The sequence below is a fragment of the Osmerus eperlanus genome, chromosome 11 (genome assembly GCF_963692335.1).
Source record: "Osmerus eperlanus chromosome 11, fOsmEpe2.1, whole genome shotgun sequence".
NCBI lineage: Eukaryota > Metazoa > Chordata > Actinopteri > Osmeriformes > Osmeridae > Osmerus > Osmerus eperlanus.
The window spans coordinates 15766363-15790202 of record NC_085028.1 but is presented as its reverse complement, the minus strand read 5'-3'; the positions used below and the strand labels follow the sequence as shown (position 1 = coordinate 15790202).

Genomic DNA, 23840 nt, shown 5'->3' with positions numbered 1-23840 from the left:
TTAAAAGATTACAGAAGCCTTGTCACAACACTGTGTGGCCTGTGTGTACAGAGTGTGTGTGTGTGTGTGTGTGTGTGTGTGTGTTTGCGTGTGTGTGCATCCTTAATCCGCATGAGAGACCGATGTGTGGGAATGGGAGTGTAGTGTCACGAAAATAACCAACAGTCCCAAGAGAAATAAGTCCATGTTGCCGTGGGATTGGCCCTCTGTCCTCCTGTGTGGAGGGCCCAGCAGAGGAGGGTTAGGGGAAGGTGCTGACATGGCCCAAAACACCCTCACTATCAGCCTTTCAACAACAAATGGAGTCTTGACAGAGAGGCATGTGCACCAAAAACAAAGAAAAATTGAATGTTCCGCAGCCCAGCAACTGTCAAACCCGTAGGGGAAGAACAAACGACTATCTTAAACAGTGTTCAGATGTGGAAAAACTTGATAAGCCTTATTGCATTTAAACTGATTATCTCTCCGAATGAAACCGGGAGACGTTTTGTTCTTTCTGGTATTTCAGCCTGTTCTCATCAGGCGTCCAGGGCCTCATGGTGACACATCGTAAAGAATCGAGACCTCCTGTATCTCTCCTCCACGTTGGAACACAATCATCTTTCCAGGATAGAAAGAAACCTCACGTCAGATGAGGACATGTTGGGTTACCTCCCCCAACAATCCCTGACCCTGTGTGTGTGTGTGTGTGTGTGTGTGTGTGTGTGTGTGTGTGTGTGTGTATGTGTTCGAAGGGAGGCACTGGGTGTTCTAACTCCTCTTCCTGGAACATGCAGTAACCTCATTACCATACTCATTAGTCATTAATTTAGACCAATCACACAAGGGTAATCGAATCACTCCTCATACGTTATAGAGCCAGTCCATTATTGGTTTCAACTATGCTACACTCAGAAATAGGTTAGAATGCATGTGCATGTGTACATGCGTGTGTGTATGTTTGTGTGTGTGTGTGCATACAGTATGTTAGTGTTTGTTTGTGTGTGTTCCTGTGAGTGGCCTGTCCATTGATGAAGACAATCTTCTCTCTGTCTCTTCATTAACACCATGACTAAGTTCATTTGAATTTGAGTTTTAGCATTTTTTTTTTTTAGCAAATCTGCATATTGGAGAGGGAGGGAGGGAGGGAGGGAGGGAGGGAGAGTGAGTGAGTTATGGTTATTCAATCAGAAAACCCAATGAGACAAAGAGTGGGAGGTTCGGAGGTCAACCGAACCTCGTTTGGTTCAACTGCTTCTCTCAGTCAAGGCTGAGCAGCAAACCTGAGGGAGAGCTTTCTCTACATTTCTTTATTCCAACCTCCAGTTTAAAAGTAACATCCATTTATGAGCAGAGAAAAAACAAAGACAAAGTTAAATCATTGAGACTAGGAGATAACTACCTCTCCCTTTTTCTATCTTCCTCTTGCTCCCTCCTTCTCTCCCTCCTGCACTCCTACCCGTCCCTCGCTCCCCTCTCCTTCTCGTTTCTCCCATTCTGACGTCAAAAGATTGGAAAACATCAAAACATCATACATTCCCACACCAGAGATGGGAAGTGACGAAGTACAAATACTTCCTTACTGTACTTAAGTAGATCTTCTGGTATCAGTACTTCACTATTTATTTTTTACTTACTATTTCTTTCACTCCTTACATTTTTATACAAATATCTGTACTTTCTACATTCTTATATTTTCAAACCAGGCTTGTGACTTAAGTTTTGATTTGTATTTGGTAGCATGATCAATATTATTTATTGACATTGGGCGCCTTTTTTCATTCCTGGCTATCATGTACAACAAACATAAAGTTAGTCTCCGAACTCTTAACTTGAGTGAAAAAGTGTAGTCAGTACTTCAACTTCAATCAGAGTATTTTTAAACCTGAGTATCTGTACTTCTACTTGAGTGAAGGATGTGTGTACTTTTGCTATCTCTGCACTGTGGTTACACTGTTATTATGTTATTGCACTGTGATTACACTATTGTTACTTTGTTATTGTGGTGTTATTACACTATCATTACACTGTTGTTACACTGTTATTACACTATCATTACACTGTGATTACACTGTTGTTACACTATTGCAGAGATGGGAAACTGTACTTTATTAGATTTTTCTGGTATCAGTACTTCACTATTTATATTTCTGACAACTTTTTACTTTCACTCCTTACATTTTTTATACAAATATCTGTACTTTCTACTTCATACAACACACCAACACACACACACACACACACACACCAACACACACATGCACATCCACGTCAGTAGCAGTCTGACGCTGAACAGGCCCTTGCTCTCTTCGACCCTGTGATCTTTCAGCTGCAATAACACTCTCACGCCATGCGCGGCCCCATGTCTTTGTGTGTGTGTGTGTGTGTGTGCGTTCTCCAGGTCTCATCATGCTGTGATGTGAGGCTACAGTGAGACAGCCTTGTTATCCTATCCTGGAATCTGAGTTAGATAAACGTTAAAAAAAAAGTTTATTTTCTGCCTGACCCTCGGCCGTGACCGGAACAGGAAGTGGATGGGAACATCAGCAGAGTGTCGGGGATGAAACAGAGGTGCTGTCATGACAACGCTACACTCATCTCCACTACCATTCCTGACATGATTCTCATTTTACAGTATGTTAGTGTTGAGAATGGTGTTGACCAAAATGTTTTAAAATGTTTCTGTTGCACATTACCTCTGTTTTCTCTTTGTCTCCTGGACACAAGTCACTGGTAAGGTGATGCACTCTCCTCCTTCTACTCTCCTCCTTCTGCTCTCCTCCTTCTACTCTCCTCCTTCTACTCTCCTCCTTCTACTCTCCTCCTTCTACTCTCCTCCTTCTACTCTCCTCCTTCTGCTCTCCTCTTTCTGCTCTCCTCCTTCTGCTCTCCTCCTTCTACTCTCCTCCTTCTACTCTCCTCCTTCTACTCTCCTCCTTCTGCTCTCCTCTTTCTGCTCTCCTCCTTCTGCTCTCCTCCTTCTACTCTCCTTCTGCTCTCCTCCTTCTACTCTCCTCCTTCTACTCTCCTCCTTCTACTCTCCTCCTTCTACTCTCCTTCTGCTCTCCTCCTTCTACTCTCCTCCTTCTACTCTCCTTCTACTCTCCTCCTTCTACTCTCCTCCTTCTACTCTCCTCCTTCTGCTCCTTTTTCCCTTCCCCCTCCACACCCCCACCCCGCTACAAGAGTCACACTCAAAGATCATCTGGGACGTCACCAACACAAAGGCTCTTGGGTAAAGAAACATGGTTTTAGGGTTAGCAGTTTCCTGTAAGCAAATGGTACAGGTATTTTCTCTCTCTCTCTCTCTCTCTCTCTCTCTCTCTCTCTCTCTCTCTCTCTCTCTCTCTCTCTCTCTCTTCTCTCTCTCTCTCTCTCTCTCTCTCTCTCTCTCTCTCAAAACACAGAGACACACCACATCTGACTTCCCTCCGGCAATCCCTTCAGCCATTAATGGGAAACACACCTTGTCTGAGAGCTGAGAGAGAAACTGAATGGTGATAAAAGGCAGAGAGAGAGATGTCAGGGGAGGTGCGTGTGTGTGTGTGTGTGTGTGTGTGCGTGTGTGTGTGTGTCCCATCTTCAGCATCACTGATAAGCATCTGTCTGTAGTACCATCATTCAAATACCTGGGGAGCATCCTCTCTGAGGACAATAACATTAACGATGAGGTCCAGAACAGAATCCAACAAGCATCAGCTGCCTTTGGGAGACTCAGGTGCCGGGTCTTTCAAAACAAGAACTTATATTTCCATACAAAAATCTCTGTGTATCAAGCCGTTTGCATCACCACCCTCCTCTACAGTTGTGAAGCCTGGGTCACTTACAGCCGTCATGTGAAGTTCCTGGAGCATTTTCACATCCGCTGTCTCCAGCGCATGCTAGGAATCACTTGGCGTGACCGAGTGCCACACACTGAGATCCTCAGGAGAGCAGGCTGTAAGAGCATTGAGGCCACCATCACCCACCATCAGCTACGATGGCTGGGGCATGTTATAAGGATGCCCCTCAATCAGCTGCCTCACCAAGTGCTGTATGGCCAGCTCACCCAAGGCCAACGTTCTGCTGGAGGGCAGAAGAAGCGCTATAAAGATCAGATAAAAACAGCGCTAAAGAGGGACCTGGAGGGCTTGGCTGCTGACCGTAACACCTGGCGTCAGGTGTGCCAAGAGGGGACGGAAGCGCTGGAGGAGGACAGGACAGCCAGGAGACAGGACAGCCGGGAGACAGGACAGCCAGGAGACAGGACAGCCAGGAGACAGGACAGCCAGGAGACAGGACAGCTAGGAGACAGGACAGCCAGGAGACAGGACAGCCAGGAGACAGGACAGCCAGGAAAGAAGGCGTAGAGGAAACACAGCCAAGGTTGCCAGTACCACCACTAGTACATACACATGTCCCACATGTGACAAGACCTGCGGATCAAGGATAGGACTGTACAGTCACCAGAGAACTCACCGTTGAAGTCAGAAGTGGACGTCATCATCGGCTTCGATGGACAACTACAAGCAAGCAAAGTGTGTGTGTGTGTGTGTGGGGGGGGGGGGGGGAGGGGCGGGGGGGGGAGGCACGTGGGTGTGTGTTTGTAAGTGTGTGTGTTCTGTAGACAGAGTGTACCGTGCAAGCACCCTCATTAGCATATGCTAATTCACAGGTTCGATTTCCAATTGAACAACAGAAAATTGCACGCATGCACACACAGACACATGCACACACACACACACACACACACACACACACACACACACACACACACACAGTAGTTGTCCCAATGGGAATACATTGCCATGAAGCATGAAACCATCACTGAGTCAACTAATTAGCCTGTTTAATAAAGAACAAATGGCTAAGAGCACTCATTAGAAATGAACATGTGTTAAGATTGGTCACACACTCACACAAAACACACACACATACACAGTATGTCTAAATACTTTGGTGTTTCTGATAATTTTGATCCTCCTTCTTTACAACCGTACTGCTTTAGCCTCTCCTCTGCCTTCTCCGAGAGACAGGCCAATGGTGTGTGTGTGTGTACGTGATGGAATGGTTTAGGAAAGAGTGTGTGTCTGTGGCTGTGTTTGTGTGTGTGTGTGTACTTGATGAAAGGAATATGAGAGAGTGTGTGTCTGTGTGTGAGAGATAGAGAGATGGTTCTTGTCACGTGTATGTGGACATTAAACTCATCTCTCAGTTGTCTGGGTTTTTAATTTAGAGCGATAAGCATCACATTACACAACGTCTGACTGCATGAGCCAGAGGGCTACACGCACACACACACACACACACACTTTTGAATGTGGACAACATGAATAAATAACAACAGCATCTGTGCCAATGTGTTCAAACACAGTCTGCAGGGCAAAGAGTGAATTTGTGTTGCTGTGTGTGTGTGTGTTTGCAGGTTGCACTGACTCCGGACATGGCTTGAGATACTGTGTAGCACATTTGAAGTATCTCATTAACCTAATAAAACCTCTGATTGTCCTGTTGGTGTGTGATCTCCATGGAGAGAGAAAATAAGAACACACAAACACACACACCACATACATGACTACGCACACACTAACTCACACGATGGCTGGGCTATTTGGAGACGACCCTCTTCTGTCTGGATGGATTTGTAGAGTGCCCCATTGTCTTCACACTTTCCCTGGAGAGAGTTACAAAGAAAGAATGTGTGTGTGTAACTGTGTGTGTGTGTTTCTCTGCAGGTGTCTGTGCCCTTCCTCTCCTTCCCTCGGGGGAGTCGTATTTTCTGGGTGATTCTCCCACAGGAGAACTGTCATAGCACATCAGCGGGAGAAAGAGTGTGTGCTTTAGATGTGGTCGGTTTGGGCTCGGGGGCTTCGCCTGGGTGTTGGGTAGGGGGTGTTGTTCAATGTGTGAGTGTGTTTGCGTGTGTGTGTGTGTGTGTGTGTGTGTGTGAACCCTGGGGACAGCTACTGAGCCACAGACCAAAAGCAAGGTTTGATTCAGAATGGCAGGTTTGCTGTTAGTTCAATGTTATTCTGACGCTAGCTGTTTATATCTGTATGTGTTTGAATATGTGTGTGTGTGTTTGTGTGTGCTGACTTTATTGGATCAACAGCTGGGGACTGACTGGCTAAACCAAGTGATGAAGAGGAGGAACCCCCTCAGAAACGAGATGGTTCAAAACCTCACCTCTCTTTTTCAATCTGTCGCTCCCTCTCTCCCCGGCAAGCTGTCGTTCCGTCTCCCTCCACATCCATCTTTCTCCTCCCTGTTCTTGACGTTTACTCTCTCCGTCCATCATCTCTCGCTTCTTGATCACTCACCTCCTTCTTGTCTGTCCATCATCCCTTTCATTCATCAACATCTACCTCCTCAAAGTCACCTTCTCTCATTCTCTCCATCCCTCTTCCCCTCTTCCCTCCCTCCTCTCCTCCCAAATCAGTGGAGGTAGGTCAGACAGCTGCGACCAGATTAGTTTGTATTAACTATAGACTCCTTCAATCTGGCTAACTATCTCTAACTAACTCTCCTTTCCCCTGCTCTCTTTCCCTCCCTCCCTGCTCTGTCTTTCTCATTCTGTTTCATCTTCTTCATCTCCTTCCTTCTTCCCCATCAGTCATCACTCTCCCTACTTGCTCTTCCCATCCCCCCATCTACCCCTCCCTCCCTCCCTCTCTCATGCCCTTGTGACCGGGGCCAGAGTTCTGCCAGCAGCACTAGATTGCATTAGTGTGGAAGGCTGAACACACTACCACAACACACACACATAAACACACACATACACACACACACATACACACACACTTTGGGTTGCATTAGTGCGGATGGCTGGGTGGATGTGCTCTAGTTTTAACATGGAGAAAAGGACTGCAACATAGACTACGTTCAGACTGTTTGTGTGTGTGTGTGTGTCAAATCCCCACTCCGTCCCTGACACGGAGTGGGGATTTAACAGGGTATATGGTGTCTGGAGAATAGAAGCCACACATTGAGGAGTGTGTGTGTGTGTGTGCGCGCGTGTGTGGGTACCTGTCTTCTGCAGTCTTTCCTGTACATGAATCAAATGAATCATGCCAGTCATCAAGGATTATGTAAAGACAGATTGACAAACAGCTATCAGTAAAGCAGCTTGTACTGAAAACCAGAGCAGTTCCACCATCATGCCAACTAGATTACACATCCTAGTGGAACACACACACACACACACACTCACACACTCACACATACTCACACACACACTCATGCAAGTTCACTCAGTGACATGCACATACAAACATGCAGTCACACAAGTGGGCACATGTATTTTTATGTATTTTGGCTGTTGGCAAGTTTACACAGTTTGCGAGACAAGGGACAACTTGACACCGTGGGCTGGTTGAGCGGCAGGAAGTAACTGTTAAATGTTCAAATGCAGATGAAAACAAGTATAATAACAACAAATCCAAACTGGCATATTGATCCAGTAGATCCCTGATTTATGGAGAAGTATAGTATTAAGCACAAAACATAATACGTATGATATTTTATGATAAGTTTTAGTATTTAAGGCAGCAGCCGTAGTGAGTACATCTCCCCCTTAACAGACAGGCTGAGACCTGGCTTCTGAGACGACACTATAATAGAGTCGAAAAAATAAAGCTTTCTATCGAATATGTCAAAAATCTCTGGTGTCTCTACTCTGACCCCGGGCTTCCCCCCCTTCAAATCCCCCCTGCCCTCCAACTCCCCCCCCCCTCCCCTGTCCTTTTTCCTCTGAACAGGCGTAATTTAAGGATGGGACCAGAGAAGATAATAAGATGCACCTGGGAAAGCGTGTCCCATCCCTCGCAGGCCCCCTCTCTCTCACATGCAGCACATGCAGCTGTTTCTCCCCCACTCGCTCTCTCTGGCACACACATTCACTTTAACATTCACTCTTTCTTTCCAACACACTAAATATAAACCAGGAACGCTACGGGAAAGCTTTTAACGTGTCTCCTGAGTGGGAGTGTCTGTCTGTTTTATCAGTCCTCATAAACAACGGACCTGTGTTGAGAAGCAGGGGTGGAGCCGTCCAGAGGATGAGGAGAGACAGGACTGGGATTAGACCACTGAAGGCTAAACGGCAGGTCACATCCGGAATGCCCTTCTGCAGTCCTGTGTGTGTGTGTGTACAGTATGTGTGTGTGTGAGACGAGGTATAGGAGTGCTAACACACACAGGAGAGATGACAATATGACTTTGGATGGAAGGTCAGCTTTCTGTTCAGAGCACTTTAGCTTGTTGAAGTTCACAAACATTTAGTTTCTTCATCAATGTGTGTTGGTCTGATTGCACGAGTGTGTGTGTCCTGGGTGTGTTCACACTCCTGGATGAAACCCTACAGATACTCAGCCTTGTGTGTGTGGAGCATGTGACAGGTTTGTTATGTATATGTTTGTGTGTGTTTATGTTATATGTTTGTGTGTGTTTTTAGTGTGAGTCTCTCATCAAGCACAGCATGAGACCACCTGTGTTTCTTCATCTCCCCCTGATCCACAACAGAATGCAGGTGACCCGCCTAGACTGATCAAGAGTGTGTGTGTGTGTGTGTAAGAAACAGGTCTACAGGCCACAGCTGGTGGGACTATTGTCTTTTTTAACAAAGTAAGGGTTTACCTCCGTGTGATAGACAATCACAATCCATTTTGTGTGTGTGTGTGTGAAAAGGCATTTGATTGTTGACGTGTGTGCGTGTAATATGAGGCCCAGTTACACCTCTGAATGGGGGTATGAGAGCAGGACAAAGAGGTTAGGAAGCAAGCAGGTGAGACGATGTGAGAGATGGGGGAAGAGAGGTAAGAGAGATAGAGAGCAGGGGAGGGGGGCAGAGAGAGAGAAGAGGTAAGAGAGAGAGAGAGAGAGAGAGAGAGAGAGAGAGAGAGAGAGAGAGAGAGAGAGAGAGAGAGAGAGAGAGAGAGAGAGAAAGGGAGAGAAAGGGAGAGAAAGGGAGAGGGGCAGGCAGGTTGCTGTGTTAAAAGCCCTGCTGTCTTCCCAACACCAAGCCCCTAATGGTCGGCTAAATGTCTCTGACCAAAATAGACACACAGCCAGATGGAGAGAAGGAGAGAGACTGGGGAGAAGAGAGGGAGGAGAGGGAGGGGCAGGGAAGTGGTGAGGAGATAAACTGCAGATGATCGTACAGGTCACAGGAGAATGAGTGGAGCAATGCTCAGACGCTCACTTTAACACTGCCCTTGATACTTACAAGTGACAAAGCAGTGAAAGGCAAAAGAGGCATAAAAATACATGAGCCAGAGGGGAAGGGGGGAGGAGACGAGAGAGAGGGGAAGGAGGGAGGAGACGAGAGAGAGGGGAAGGAGGGAGGAGGCGAGAGAGAGGGGAAGGAGGGGAAGGAGGGAGGAGACGAGAGAGAGGGGAATGAGGGAGGAGACGAGAGAGAGGGGAAGGAGGGAAGGCGACGAGAGAGAGGGGAAGGAGGGGAAGGAGGGAGGAGACGAGAGAGAGGGGAAGGAGGGGAAGGAGGGAGGAGACGAGAGAGAGGGGAAGGAGGGAGGAGACGAGAGAGAGGGGAAGGAGGGAAGGCGACGAGAGAGAGGGGAAGGAGGGGAAGGAGGGAGGAGACGAGAGAGAGGGGAAGGAGGGGAAGGAGGGAGGAGACGAGAGAGAGGGGAAGGAGGGGAAGGACGGAGGAGACGAGAGAGAGGGGAAGGAGGGAGGAGACGAGAGAGAGGGGAAGGAGGGAGGAGACGAGAGAGAGGGGAAGGAGGGAGGAGACGAGAGAGGGAAGGAGGGAAGGAGGGAGGAGACGAGAGAGAGGGGAAGGAGGGAGGAGACGAGAGAGAGGGGAAGGAGGGAAGGCGACGAGAGAGAGGGGAAGGAGGGAGGAGACGAGAGAGAGGGGAAGGAGGAGACGAGAGAGAGGGGAAGGAGGGAAGGAGACGAGAGAGAGGGGAAGGAGGGAAGGAGGGAGGAGATGAGAGAGAGGGGAAGGAGGGAGGAGACGAGAGAGAGAAGGAGGGAGGGGACGAGGGAGAGGGGAAGGAGGGACACAAACAGACACGACACAAACAGGGTACAAACTGCAAAGTCACTGTGTCATTAAAACTTTTTTGTTTTTTTTAATATTCTTTCAATTGGATCAGACAAATTGTCTGATGAGTGAGGCTGACTGAACACAGATACACGGTCACAGCCCAACCCCCCCCACACACACACACACACACAAACACACAGACACAACTACTACTAGTTTGCTCATGCAAACTTTAGGATGTGGAAGATGACATGTTTAAGACACGCTCTGAGAAAGGGGAGAACGAGAGTGACAGAGAAAGAGAGAGAGGGAGCAACAATGTGCTTCTAAGAAATGATGGTTGAGTGGGATCCAAACGCCCTTGAACAATGGACTATCCATCGCTTTCCATCCTGAAAGAAGTGAATTATCCCCTTACTTCGCCACCCCCCCTAATCGCTTTCACCCCTCTCTCAGTGGAGAGAAACAGAGAAAGAAAACGAAAGGGGAGATGTGAGATCTTCCATTGTCTAATAACTGGATTTTCACAGGACAGGTAGGTAAGCCGGATGAGCTTAGACTGTCTGGAAGCACCTAGACCCCCATGCATCTCAAGGTTGTGTAATCCACCTAAATGTGGTACAGCTTGTCTCCCACTATTGTGTGTGTGTGTGTGTCTGAAGCCTGATTCAAGGTGTGTGTGGGCATCACAGACCATGTGTCTCTGTCTCTCTGGTGTGTGTGTGTGTGTGTGTCACAGGTGTGTGTCTATCGGGTGTGTGTGTGTCACAGGTGTGTGTCTTTCTGTCTCTCCGGAGATTCCTTCTTCCTTTGAAAGCTGTCCCAGTATTCAGTATCCTCCTCGGAGAGGGGCGTGGCCAGACTGATGAGGTCACTGAAGGTCAGGAGCGTGAAGGAGGGAGGAGGAGAGAGGGGAGAGGCTGGAGTAGGAGAGGCAGGGGTAGGAGAGGGGGAGGCAGGGGCAGGAGAGACTGGCGGAAGAGAGGCAGGAGAGGGGGAGGCAGGGGCAGGAGAGGCTGGAGCAGGAGAGGCAGGACAGGGGGAGGCAGGAGAGGGGGAGGCAGGAGAGGGGGAGGCAGGAGAGGGGGAGGCAGGGACAGGAGAGGCAGGAGAGGGGGAGGCAGGGGCAGGAGAGACTGGCGGAAGAGAGGCAGGAGAGGGGGAGGCAGGGGCAGGAGAGGCAGGAGAGACAGGAGAGGGGGAGGCAGGGGCAGGAGAGGCTGGAGCAGCAGAGGCAGGAAAGGGGGAGGCAGGGGCAGGAGAGTCTGGAGCAGCAGAGGCAGGAGAGGGGGAGGCAGGGGCAGGAGAGTCTGGTGGAGGCAGCCTGTCTGTATGGGGGGGTCCCAGAGCCACAGCAACATGGTGATCCTGATCCAGAAGGCTCTCCTGTGGACAAGAACAGATGAAGATCTGGCTATTATGTGACACAGACAAACACGACCACTAGCTCCCCCTAGCTCGGCTCTCAAGAGTTCCTGGAAGCCCTGGAACATCCCAGCACACAGAAGTTCCAGATGCATGAGAGGGCGCACACACACACACCTCAAGTCCTCCCCTCTCTCCTGATCTCACACTCTAATGTTGGCTATTCATCAGCCCTCCTCCCCCCTGCTCCCCCAGTCCATCCCATTCTGATCTCCCTCCATCGTTTCACTCTGAGCAGTCCTAACCACAGGCCCATTCACAGCTCTCTCTGGAAAGTGCAGCCGTCACAGCCGTTTAGCCGGCCGGCACTCCCTCATAATGGAGACCTGCCGCGGCCCGCAGACACAATGACAGGAGACACAGGAGATGAGAGAGGAAGAGATGGAAGGAGGGAGTGGAGGACAGAGAGAATGGGGGGCTGATGGAGGATTACACACTGACAGAGGAAACCGTTAGAAGTAGGTGGGAGACCAGAATGAGTGAAAAGGTTGTGTGTGTAGGCATTAGATACACTCATCATATAAGTCTTTACCTCAAACTGACCGTGAACTCTTTTTACACTATGCTGTGTGTCTGAAACAGAGAAAGTGTGTGTGAGACCAAGAAAGTGTGTGTGTGTACGGGAGTTGGTAATGACTGTGCCTATTGTGTTACTAGTGACTGTGTATATAATCAATGTATATGACCACTTTGCATGGTGGCTCTTTAGGATGCGCTTATCAAATATCACACAATGTGTGTGTGTGTTTGACCGCACATCACAGAAAGGCTGTGGAACAGTCTACCTGCTTAAAACCTCTATCTATCTATATATATATATATATATATATATATGTGTGTGTGTGTGTGTGTGTGTGTGTGTGTGTGTGTGTGTGTGTGTGTGTGTGTGTGTGTGTGTGTGCGTGCGTGTGTAAAAAAGGCTCAATAATGTAGGCGTTTCTGTCATATTGGAACACTTGAACTCTTAGGACTCAAGAATTGATTCAAGCAAGTCGATTGATATAAATCACATGGAAAGGCAACACAGATGAGTGTGTGTGTGTGTGTGAGAGAGAGAGAGAGAGAGAGAGAGTGTGTGTGTGTGGGGGGGTTCTGGGTGGGACCTGCTGTTCCTCCTACAACCCTGTGAAGTGCATGTCCATCTACGCAAGCCTCCTTCAGGAGCACTGTGCAGCTGCTTCCAAGGAACCAGCCCACGTGGACCCGGCGATGCTGCCAGCGACACTGCCAGCTCGTTAGAGAGAGTGGGATTGAGCCTGAGAAGGAGTGGGCTTGGGAGGACCAGAGACCAGTGAGGTACGCTCACGGCTCACCACCACAGAGGAAGAGCTTCTCTCTCCCATGTTGTTGACCACTACGGGTCATTCTCCCCAGCATGCTAAGCTGCACCAGCTGTGGCATGTGACCCAATGTTAGCTTTAGCAGCTAATGATTTATTGGTGGGTGGGCTTTAGCCTGGCTAAGCTGTTGCTGGAGGCTGTGACTGGCAGGCTGGGATCGGAGGCCAACCGATGGCAGTGGGGGGATTAGTGTAGTCCAGATGCTCTGGGAAGATGTTGTAGTTCAGATAAACACTCTGATAAACAGCTTCCTATTGCTCTGCAAGTGCCTGTCTTATGCTTCCCCAAGAAAAATACAATTCCCAGATGAGGGTGAATATGCCAAATGGCCAACTAAAATTATAGAGGGTTTAGAAAGGCTGCTTATTTCTCCCGTGTCCGCCCCCCACTTTCCTCTCACCTCGAACACCCACCCCTGCTCTTCTTCCCCGTCCAGGTGCATCCTGGTCAGGTGATGTACCTGGCCCACTGTGATTGGATCAGGAGAGAGGTGAAACTCCACCCTCTGCAGGTTGAAGCTAAGCCCCGTGCCAATCGCCTTGATGAAGCTCTCCTTAAGTGCCTTGACGGGACAGAGGAAACATCCAATCGGATTCAGACAAAAAGACGACAATAGCATCAGAGACGAATACCTGGTTCATATACAAGAACACCTTTCACGGATAATCATATCCGATCTGACTTTTGATTCATGTTTCTGAGAGTGCATGGAAGTGAGCCAGGGAGTCAGACAGAAAAAAAGGAGGTAGAAAAAGAGAGGTAGAGAGAAAGAAAGGTTAGAGGGAGAGAAAAAGGACACTGATTGTGTAGATGTCTTCTGATGTCTGGTAAACCTTGTTACGTGAAGGCGAGCCACAATAACAGTATTACAAGGCTAATCGCTATAGCAACCGCAGAGCACTAGCATTAGTCAACCGTGATGATATCAGTACTTGACTTTCTTGCGCCGCACTCTCAATCTCAGAACATCTTGACTTAGGAGCCACACCATCACTGCACATGGATCTGTGTGTGTGTGTGAGCGTTCCGTGGACTGCACATGGATCTGTGTGTGTGTGTGTGTGAGCGTTCCGTGGACTGCACATGGATCTGTGTGTGTGTGTGTGTGTGAGCGTTCCGTGGACCATTTGGGGTGTTATTTTCTTCCTCCCTCTATTCACACACCAACTGGCGTGACGACAGGGTTGTATCGCCATGGTTACCCAGTGCCTGTAGAACATGGCGAGCTGCTGGTGTTCCGGGCCGGATCCTCGGATCGTATTCCACTCAAACTCCGTGAACTGTCTGTTCATGATCCGAAAAAACTCTGGGATTGAACTGCTGCCTGGGAGAGGAGAGCAAGGAAAAAGAAAATTTTAAACAAGAATAAACAAACACTAACATGGGAATAAGAAAAGGACTGTGAAAAAATAAAATTCTATGGCATGTTTTTCTTTGATTGGATGCAAAACATTTGACATTGGCAGAATATCCCTATTGTTTCTGTAACTGAATGGAAACTGGACAACGATACCAGATGAACCATCTGCTTATCATGTTGATCCCCACTTGTTCTCCATTGACAGCCTTTCAACACCCCAGATTGACTCAGACAAGAATAACACTGATGGGAACTGAGTGCCAAACCTCGCTCTAAGACAACAGTGACACCATGTGGCAGTGAGACAAACTGCAGGACACAAACCTATTCACACACACACACACACCTGGCATAGCGGTCTTCATCACGTCCACCCCGACTTGCCTCCCCTGCTCTGCAGCCAGCACCGCGTAGTCTCCCTGGTGGGACACATTAAAACTCCAGCCCCAGGCTTCAGGCCCAGAGCAGGCCGGAGCAGCCAGGTATGGCTTGCCTCTGCGAGAGCGTTCCAGACGAATCTGGGACCAGGGAACAGCCATCCTCTCACACACCACCCTCCTGAGCAGCAGCCTCCCCGCCTGAGAGGAGAGACGGAGACCCGGGAGGGCAGAGGGGAAGAGGGAGAAGGGATGGAGGACCGAAAGGAAAGATGAGAGCGAAGGAGGTGAGAATAGATAAGACAGAGAAGAGAGAGAGGAGGGAGGAGGGAGAAGAGAGAGAGGGAGGAGGGAGAAGAGAGAGAGGAGAGAGGAGAGAGGAGAGAGGAGAGAGGAGAGAGGAGGGAGGAGGGAGAAGAGAGAGGAGGGAGAAGAGAGAGAGGAGAGAGGAGAAAGGAGGGAGAAGATAGGAGAGAGGAGGGAGAAGAGAGAGAGGAGAGAGGAGGGAGAAGAGAGAGAGGAAGAGGTAGATGTGTGAAAAGAGACCCATCTGTGAAGAGGAAGTGTGTAGATTTGGGCTCCAGCCCAGCTAGGTCCACCTGCCTCAAATTAAGACAAATGTATCCACACTGCTGGCTCGGTGGTGCAAATCCTCTTTTAATAGATGTAGAATAGCCTACACAATTCTGGAGGAATAATAATCATAAAAAGTATGCATTTCATACAGGAGATACTGTTTGGTCCAGATGTAAAGGTGGTCTGTATCTGTAAACAGTTGATGGTTGTGAGTGATTTCCGTGGGAGTAGCAATATGTCCTGTAAGTTAACTGGTTGGTTCCATAGCGTCTAGTGTGCGACACATTCAACTCACCATAGCTGATTTGGCATCTTTGGCAAACACTAACTGTCCGATCCGCTCCTTCTCCTCGCGCTGAACACAACGGGCGGCATAAAGCCACTCAGACCGGGTCGGTGTCCACGAACCACAGCGAAACGCCCAACGTACACCTCCCATCATATCAGTTCTCGTGGTCAGGTCAAACTCCAAACGTAACTTTAAATCAACTTCAGCCCTCATGTTTACCTAGCCTACTAATTCAATCCGCAATTGTACGAGTAACATTGTACACATGCAAGCAAGGCTATACTGTTTAGGCACACAACTTGTTTGATTATATCAATATGCCATACTGTTATTCATAGCTAGCTAGCTATCTGTATATGTGACACCTGATATTTCATAGCTGAAGAAAGATGTGAGGGTATCCGGAAGAGAGTTGTTGCAGAACGTAAAACGTCACGAGTGGGCGAGGCAGTGTATTGACCAATGGGAAAGATGTTGATAGTACGTCGTCAAAAGGTGTCGTTCCGACTCAGTTTTGACATCGATGAGCATCTGTGATTTATTCTTTACGGTTATTTAGGTAAGTTGATTTACAATTAGGTTGTCAAATGCACATTTTTAATTAGTTTCCTTCTCAGGTTGTTTATCTAAGCCAATATTTGTTTTGTTCTGCAAAGGTAAATGTGCTGAACGTGCGTGTGTAACGTTAGCTAGTTACAGTACGTTTGCATAGTCCACCCCATGCAAGTACCCCGCAGTGCTACGCTACTATAGCGGCAGTAAAGCAGGCTTTTTACTGAGAGCGAGAGCGAGTAAGAGAGAGCGATGCAAATGGTCATCTGAAAACACACCTCTTTAGCTATAAGTATACCGGAGGATCTTGATCGTTAGTAAACGTTCGACAGATTGAATGTTTACGCTGTTGTCATGTCTTTTGACAATAACAAATTATGCTGTTTATTAAAGCTTAATTGCTCTTGTTCTAGGATGAAGATTGTCGGTCCTCCCATGCCATCTGTTGCTGAGGTGAACCCTGTATGACCCTTGGTGACCTTGACACACCTCTGGTTTGTCCCACGACTGACCTCTCTCTTCCACCACAACCTCTCTCCATCCTTCTCTCTGTCCCTCTCTCCAGCCCATATCTGAGCCTGCTCCCACTGCCCCCCCCCCCACACACACACACACACACTCAGTAACTCCTCTCCAAATAAAAGACTCCTATTCCCAAAGAGCCACATCGCCCCCCCTCCCTTCATTACCTCTCCTTCTCTCCTCTCATCCTCTCCTCCTTCCCTCTCCTCTCCATCCCTCCACCCTTCCCTCAGTCTGTGGGCCTGTGCCCCCCAGTTGACGGCAGGCTGGATTTCCTGCAGATGAAGCACCTGAAGAGGAAGAGGAAGAGTAACTACAGTGTGCGAGAGACTCAGACGCTGATTAGGGAGATCCACAAGCGACGGGAGGTCCTGTTCTCCCGGCAGCAGAACACCGCCATCAACGAGCTGAAGAGACGTGCATGGGAGGAGGTGGCGGGCGGAGTCAACGCGCTAGGAGAGGGAGAGCAGCGCACCGCGGCTGAGGTGTGTGTGTGTGTGTGTGTGTGTGTGTGTGTGTGTGTGTGTGTGTGTGTGTGTGTGTGTGTGTGTGTGTGTGTGTGTGTGTGTAGGGAGTCAGATGGCTGAGCGGTTAGGGAATCTGGCTATTAATCAGAAGGTTGCTGGTTCGATTCCTGGCCGTGCAAAATGACGTTGTGTCCTTGGGCAAGGCACTTCACTCTGCTTGCCTCGGGGAGAATGTCCCTGTACTTACTGTAAGTCGCTCTGGATAAGAGCGTCTGCTAAATGACTAAATGTAAATGTGTGTGCGACACATGTATTTTGGTGTGCATTCTTACACGGTTGTGGGTTTGGGCATGTGATTGTGTGGTTGTGTTTTTTTGTGACTGGACCCATGTGTGTGTGTGTGCACGTGTGTGTGTGTGTCCAGGTGAAGCGCAGGTACCTGGACTGGCGTGCCTTGATGAAGAGGAAGCAGTTGAGGGCAGAGCTGCTGCTGTCGTCCGGCCTGAAGGGGGAGTACGAGCCGTCGTCCCCGGAGCAGGAGGCCTCGCTGGGCTCCGGGGACCAGGCCCTCGACCTGTGTGGCTTCCCCAAGGAGGGGCCCTGTGACTGGCAGGACCTGGCCGACCTCGGGGAGCCCTCTGGATCCATGACCTCCGCAGGGGTGAAGATGGAGGACGAAGCGAATGGATACGCTGTGAGTTTGCCTGTGTGCGCGTGTGTGTCTGCGTGAGACATGCGTGTGAGAGACATGTGTTTGTGAGCGTGCGAGAGATGTAGAAACAGATTTCAGTTTAGACCGTGGTTCCTGCGGTGGAGTTCCGGAGCAAAGTTCCTGTGGTGGAAATGCGGTTTAAGTGTGTACTTCTAAAGAATCCCTGCGTCCTGTGTGTGTTGACATATGTACATATGGATCATTCCTCCACCTTGGTGCTCTCGCCTGTGATGCAGCTGGACGAGGATGGAGGGGATGGCGAGGTGGACGATGACGACTGTTTCCCCACCCTCCTTAACGACATAGACCGCGGCGAGGGGCGTGTCCCTGAGGTCTACGCCCACATCGACGAGTTTGGAATGCTCAGCGCCTCCAAAGGGGCGGCGGCCTCCATGAACCGGGACCTCTCATTGGGTGGTCTGACCGGAATGGGCGTGACTGGGATAGCCAATCACGAGACCACGGGAATCCTGGTTGCTATGGAGAAGCAACGCGTGGAGCTGGAGAAGCAGCGCCTTGCCGTGGAAACGGAGCGCCTCGCCGTGGAGAGAGAGAGGCTGTCCCTGGAGAAAGAGAGACTGCGTCAGGGGGAGGTGGAGAAGGAGAGACTCCAGCTGGAGAGAGAGAGACTGCAACTGGAGAGAGAGAGGCTGAGGGTTCTCCTGACCAACCAATCAGAACGCGCCGATTCCTCTCTCGCCCCTCCGCCCCAACAAGGGCCGCCCTCCTCCTCCACCTCCAACCTTGACGGGCAGATGGAGAGAGAGAGGGAGAGAGAGAGGGAGAGCAGGCCCTGGCTGTCCGCGGCGGACCTGGAGGCAGAGAGGTTGCGGCTGGAGAAGGAGAGACTGCAGCTGGAGAAAGAGAGACTTCAGTTCTTTAAGTTCGAGTCAGGAAGATTGCAGATAGAGAGAGAGCGCCTCCAAGTGGAGAAAGAGAGAATGCATCTACACAAAGACCAGGAACCCTAGCCAAAGTCATTATGCCTTTATAGGTGTGTTTGCATCAAACTGTCCGGTGCTGGAGGATGCCAAGTTTATAAACAAATCACTCAATGACTGAACCTTCTATGCCGAGGAAGTGTTTCCATGTTTTCCAATGTGTACATTATACCGTACGTGTTTAGGTGAAATTGTAGAGAAAAAGTAGAGTGTAAGATGGGTTCAGTGTTTGTTTTTACTCATTGGTAATAAGAAGGGAGTGTCCTGTTTAAGTCAGAAGTGCCCTATCCCTCATCTCCAGTCCCCCAGGCAGGGCCCTCTCTCCTGGGGAGAAACCTTCCCCTGGCAGGAAGATTTGATCTGCACCCTTAGCAGTTTCTTCCGTTAGAATGAAGGGGAAAAAGTAAACAACCGCATCTACAGCCCGCCGTTCTTTACTTATACTTATCTACTAGTAATTTTCGAGTTAATTACCGGTGTCTTTCTCCAAAATGTGTTTTTATATTATTTATTTCTTGATATCAAGTGTGAGGAAATATATCTGTGGGGTCTACCTCAATCATGTGATTCGATGTTCATGGTGTCCTGTGCTGTAAATACTGTATCTTCCTTTGAGACTAAGCACAAAACCTATATATTGTGTGTATGTAAGTGGTGCGTTTATATTTGTGTCAAACTACGCCTTACGGAGATTTTCCTTTGTCTTTTTTTTTTTTTATGTTATTTTGATATGAAGTGTGTATAGTTTTCTGTAAAAAGGTATTTTGTCGAAAGCCCTTCCTCCAGTGTCCTGGTAAACTAGCACATTCTTTCTAAAGAATAAATAAAAAAAGATAGATGGGAGGGACAGAATTGCCTTGATGCTTTCGGCATTGCCTTTTCAAGACCAACGATAAAAGAGGATATAAATCCAGTGTGTTTCTCCCCCCGTTTCCTCTGTGTGTTTCTCCCCCCATTTCCTCTGTGTGTTTCTCCCCCCGTTTCCTCTGTGTGTTTCTCACTCCTCCTCCTCCTCAGTCCTTCTGTCAGAGCCAGGTGCTGGATGGTAGAGATGTCTGCTACACTGGAACCTGGTAGGATCTGTTCTACTGTGGAACCTGGTAGGATCTGTTCTACTGTGGAACCTGGTAGGATCTGTTCTACTGTGGAACCTGGCAGGATTTGTTCTACTGTGGAACCTGGTAGAGATGTCTGTTACACTGGAACCTGGTAGGATCTGTTCTACTGTGGAACCTGGTAGAGATGTCTGCTACACTGGAACCTGGTAGGAGGTGTGCTGCTGGGTGGAGGGTAGATGTCTGGAGTGAGCGCACCATATCGCTTATACCGGCCGGCTGGATTCCCATCTGTGAAGATGAAGCTGAAGAGTTAAACGGAGGGAGCTACTATGAAGTCTTGAGACCAGTCCGAGCTGTGGAAATTCATAGGTGTGACCTAGCTTTCACACCGAAATCTCCTGATCCGGATTGAGTCTATTAGACACACACACACTCACGCACATAGAGGCACTCACAGAAGGCACAGTCAATCACAAAAGCCTAGTTTATTTTCCCCTGGGTATTTGTTGTTGTCTGTCTGAGATGAAAGCACATGTGACAGGCCTCTTGCCCTCCCCACGGTTTAAGAAAAGCCATGAAATTCCATCCGTATAAAATGGCTCTGTTGCTCTGACGCAACCATGTCTTAAGCCCACACAACTACACCTTGAACTGCTGTGTGGAACACTGGAGACATTTAAACTTGATTTGGAATTAACATAGTAAACACTGTACATGTTCAATTTATGTATATATTTATGTGTATATATATATATGGGAATATACTGCGATGTGTAAATGTGTTTCACTGTAGCAAAGCTGAGTCTACTGTCAGTTACTGTGGAACCTGGTAGGACATGTTCTACTGTGGAACCTGGTAAGATCTGTTGTACTGTGGAACCTGGTAAGATCTGTTCTACTGTGGAACCTGATAAGATCTGTTCAACTGTGGAACCTGGTAGGATCTGTTCTACTGGGGAACCTGGTAGAATCTGTTAGACTGTGGAACCTGATAAGATCTGTTCTACTGTGGAACCTTGTAGAAAGGTCTGCTACACTGGAACCTGGTAGGATCTGTTATATTGTGGAACCTGGTAGGATCTGTTCTACTGTGGAACCTAGTAGGATCTGTTCTACTGTGGAACCTGGTAGAGATGTCTGCTACACTGGAACCTGGTAGGATCTGTTCTACTGTGAAACCTAGTAGGATCTGTTCTACTGTGGAACCTGGTTGAGATGTCTGCTACACTGGAACCTGGTAGGATCTGTTCTACTGTGGAACCTAGTAGGATCTGTTCTACTGTGGAACCTTGTAGAGATGTCTGCTACACTGGAACCTGGTAGGATCTGTTCTACTGTGGAACCTAGTAGGATCTGTTCTACTGTGGAACCAGGTAGAGATGTCTGCTACACTGGAACCTGGTAGGATCTGTTCTACTGTGGAACCTAGTAGGATCTGTTCTACTGTGGAACCTTGTAGAGATGTCTGCTACACTGGAACCTGATAGGATCTGTTCTACTGTGGAACCTAGTAGGATCTGTTCTACTGTGAAACCTTGTAAAGATGTCTGCTACACTGGAACCTGGTAGGAGGTGAGCTGCTGTGTGAATCAAGCCTGAAGGGAGACATGCTCACTGGACCACACCTCCTCCTGTCGTGAGCCTGGAAAACCCAGAATGACAGGCTCCAGGCTGCTGCAGTCACTTCTTATAAACCCTGTGTGAATGTGGATGAATGTGAACATGTGTCCCTCCATTCCAGGCTGGAAGTAATGAGACCATTGCCCCTAGGGGTTATGGATTAGTTAGAATGACAAATCAGAGATGCAGCACAAAATAGTGTGTGTGTGATAGAAAATGTTCCATTTGCTGTGTGCATTAGGATAGATGTTTCATTAAGAAAGAGTGAACGGAAAGAAAAAAGGAGAGGGAGGGAGAGGGCAGACTTGGAGAGAAAAGAATATTGGCACAGAGAAGAGAGTTGGGACAAATTGGACACGAGGAAATGAGCGAAGTTAGAGAGAAGGATGAGGACGGAGTAAGTCTTGAGGTTTAGAGAGAGGAGGGATGGAGTGGGAAGGCTGAGGGGAGGATGGGGTGGGGAGGCTGAGGGGAGGGTGGGGTGGGGAGGCTGAGGGGAGGGTGGGGTGGGGAGGCTGAGGGGAGGATGGGGTGCGGAGGCTGAGGGGAGGATGGGGTGGGGAGGCTGAGGAGAGGGTGGGGTGGGGAGGCTGAGGGGAGGATGGGGTGGGGAGGCTGAGGGGAGGATGGGGTGGGGAGGCTGAGGGGAGGATGGGGTGGGGAGGCTGAGGGGAGGGTGGGGTGGGGAGGCTGAGGGGAGGATGGGGTGGGGAGGCTGAGGGGAGGGTGGGGTGGGGAGGCTGAGGGGAGGGTGGGGTGGGGAGGCTGAGGGGAGGGTGGGGTGGGGAGGCTGAGGGGAGGATGGGGTGGGGAGGCTGAGGGGAGGGTGGGGTGGGGAGGCTGAGGGGAGGATGGGGTGGGGAGGCTGCAGAGGGAAGAGGGAGAGGCAGAGAGTATTCAATGTAATGGAATATTGAAGATCCCCAGAGGCGAAGAATTAAACACCTCTAATATGATGGAGAGATGTGAGCGTTGAGAGAGAGGAAGGAGAGTAGAGTGAGACAGAACAAAGGTGCAAAAGGCTGAGCGAGCCGTGCATGTGTGCACGTGCACGAGTGATGGTTTAGCGGATTGAAGAACTGCTCAAAAGCCTCATTTTGCTCCATCTCGGAGTAAATGGGAATTGCTTGTCAGTAACGACCTGGGTTAGTGTGTGTGTGTGATGGAAGTAAATGGGAAATGCTTGTACATGATAGCCCTCCATTAGTGTGTGTGAGGTCCATGGGGAGCCAAGGAGCCCTTATGACTAAATCCCAACAGGGGCTTTTAACCATCTCTCTGCTGAACCAGACTCCAACATCTCAGTCTCCTGCTGTCACGTCGATGCTGCTGTATTGCAGACCTGCAGTGGAAGCACTCTTTAAGCAGGATGTGTTCTCTTTATCATTTAGGGGGAGTCAGGTAGCTGAGCGGTTAGAGAATCGGGCTAGTAATCAGAAGGTCGCTGATTCGATTCCCGGCCGTGCTAAATGACGTTGTGTCCTTGGGCAAGGCACTTCACCCTACTTGCCTCAGGGGAATGTCCCTGTACTTACTGTAAGTCGCTCTGGATAAGAGTGTCTGCTAAATGACTAAGTGTAATGTAAATGATTAATGAATTAAAAAAACACACACAAGTAAAACACAGACTCGGTTAAAGAACCACACAGAGACAGCAGGGTTGGCGCTGATGTTTTACTAGAAAAAGAAAACCAAACCTAAACCAAAGTAAGAGTGGTGCCAAGGTAAGCTGAGGAGGTTAGTAGAGTAGACAGACACACCTGCCCCATCATCCCTGACCCCCGTCTGGGCTCAGCGTAGTGCTGGAGGGACATGGAAACTGACCACAGCTGGGCCTCTCTACTGGAGGGACAGAACTATGTAGAGTACACTCCAAAACTGTGATGCAACTGAAGCTGCTGAAGATATAACAATAGATAGGTGTGAGGTTTCTGAGCTGCAGTACATGTCTGGGTTCGGGTTGCTTGGTTACAGGCTATGAAGGAAACAAGTGAGGATAGGGAGAGAGAAACCGACTAAGATCTCAGGGAGAAAATGTAGATTGTCCGCCTGTGTGTCGAGAGTTGAGGTTTCTAACAGGCGGTTGTGAGGGTTTGGAGGGACTGTGGCAGAGAAGGGGAGGTGGGGGAGGGCACAGTGCAGGATGCAAAGACAAAAACAAGCCCTGGACGTCCACAAACGTTCACGACGCAGTTCAGGAGCGAAGTGAAACCGAGTGGCATACTGTAAGTATGTAGAAAAATAAAGCCTAATTTATTTTCATCAGTTTGTAATCATCTAGTTTTCGTTCCGCCTTTCTTTTCAAACTCCTTTGAGACACTGTGATCGTCTTTTGAACAAAAGTCGGTCCGAATCTCGTACACTGTTAAACGACTCGATCGGCACGGAGGACTTGGGGCTGGCGGACGAAGAAAACAAGCAAGACAACGGGGAGGCAACAACTAGTAAATGTAGACATGGAAACATCTTATGTGGTGTCAAAGTTCATCATCACTCTGAGTTGACCCTGTGTAATAAGGTGGGACAAGTGTGTGTATGTGTAAGTATATGTGTGTGTGTATGTATGTGTGTGTGTGTGTGTCAGATTGACATTCAGTGGATTAGGACACAAAGACAGTGGCACATCAATAC

At 48.9% G+C, this 23840-nt stretch overlaps 2 protein-coding genes across 2 annotated transcripts; one reads left to right on the top strand and one right to left on the bottom strand.

Moving 5' to 3' along the window:
* Nucleotides 1-10081: 10081 nt before the first annotated feature.
* Nucleotides 10082-15785, bottom strand: aasdhppt (aminoadipate-semialdehyde dehydrogenase-phosphopantetheinyl transferase). The gene is made up of 5 exons (XM_062473275.1): nt 15344-15785; nt 14442-14673; nt 13938-14059; nt 13136-13297; nt 10082-11356 (listed from the first exon to the last, which is right to left on the bottom strand). Exons 1-5 carry the CDS (start codon nt 15548-15550, stop codon nt 10736-10738), a joined length of 1344 nt encoding a protein of 447 aa, XP_062329259.1. The 5' UTR covers nt 15551-15785; the 3' UTR covers nt 10082-10735.
* Nucleotides 15786-15801: 16 nt separating this feature from the next.
* On the top strand, nt 15802-19429 carry msantd4 (Myb/SANT-like DNA-binding domain containing 4 with coiled-coils). The gene is made up of 5 exons (XM_062473276.1): nt 15802-15896; nt 16303-16383; nt 16645-16896; nt 17303-17572; nt 17827-19429. The coding sequence occupies exons 2-5, from the start codon at nt 16354-16356 to the stop codon at nt 18559-18561; spliced, it is 1287 nt and encodes a 428-aa protein (XP_062329260.1). The 5' UTR covers nt 15802-15896; nt 16303-16353; the 3' UTR covers nt 18562-19429.
* The last annotated feature ends 4411 nt before the right edge of the window (nt 19430-23840 follow it).

Bases quoted from the DNA above. Each gene is read 5' to 3' on its own strand.
- aasdhppt (XM_062473275.1), bottom strand. From the start codon at position 15,550: ATGAGGGCTGAAGTTGATTTAAAGTTACGTTTGGAGTTTGACCTGACC. The intron at 14,674-15,343 runs GTGAGTTGAATG...CTCTCCTCTCAG, and splicing joins AAGATGCCAAATCAGCTATG to GCGGGGAGGCTGCTGCTCAG. The intron at 11,357-13,135 runs GTGAGAGGAAAG...TCTTGTCCACAG, and splicing joins AGCAGGGGTGGGTGTTCGAG to GAGAGCCTTCTGGATCAGGA.
- msantd4 (XM_062473276.1), top strand. From the start codon at position 16,354: ATGACCCTTGGTGACCTTGACACACCTCTG. The intron at 16,384-16,644 runs GTTTGTCCCACG...CCCTTCCCTCAG, and splicing joins GTGACCTTGACACACCTCTG to TCTGTGGGCCTGTGCCCCCC. The intron at 17,573-17,826 runs GTGAGTTTGCCT...CCTGTGATGCAG, and splicing joins ACGAAGCGAATGGATACGCT to CTGGACGAGGATGGAGGGGA.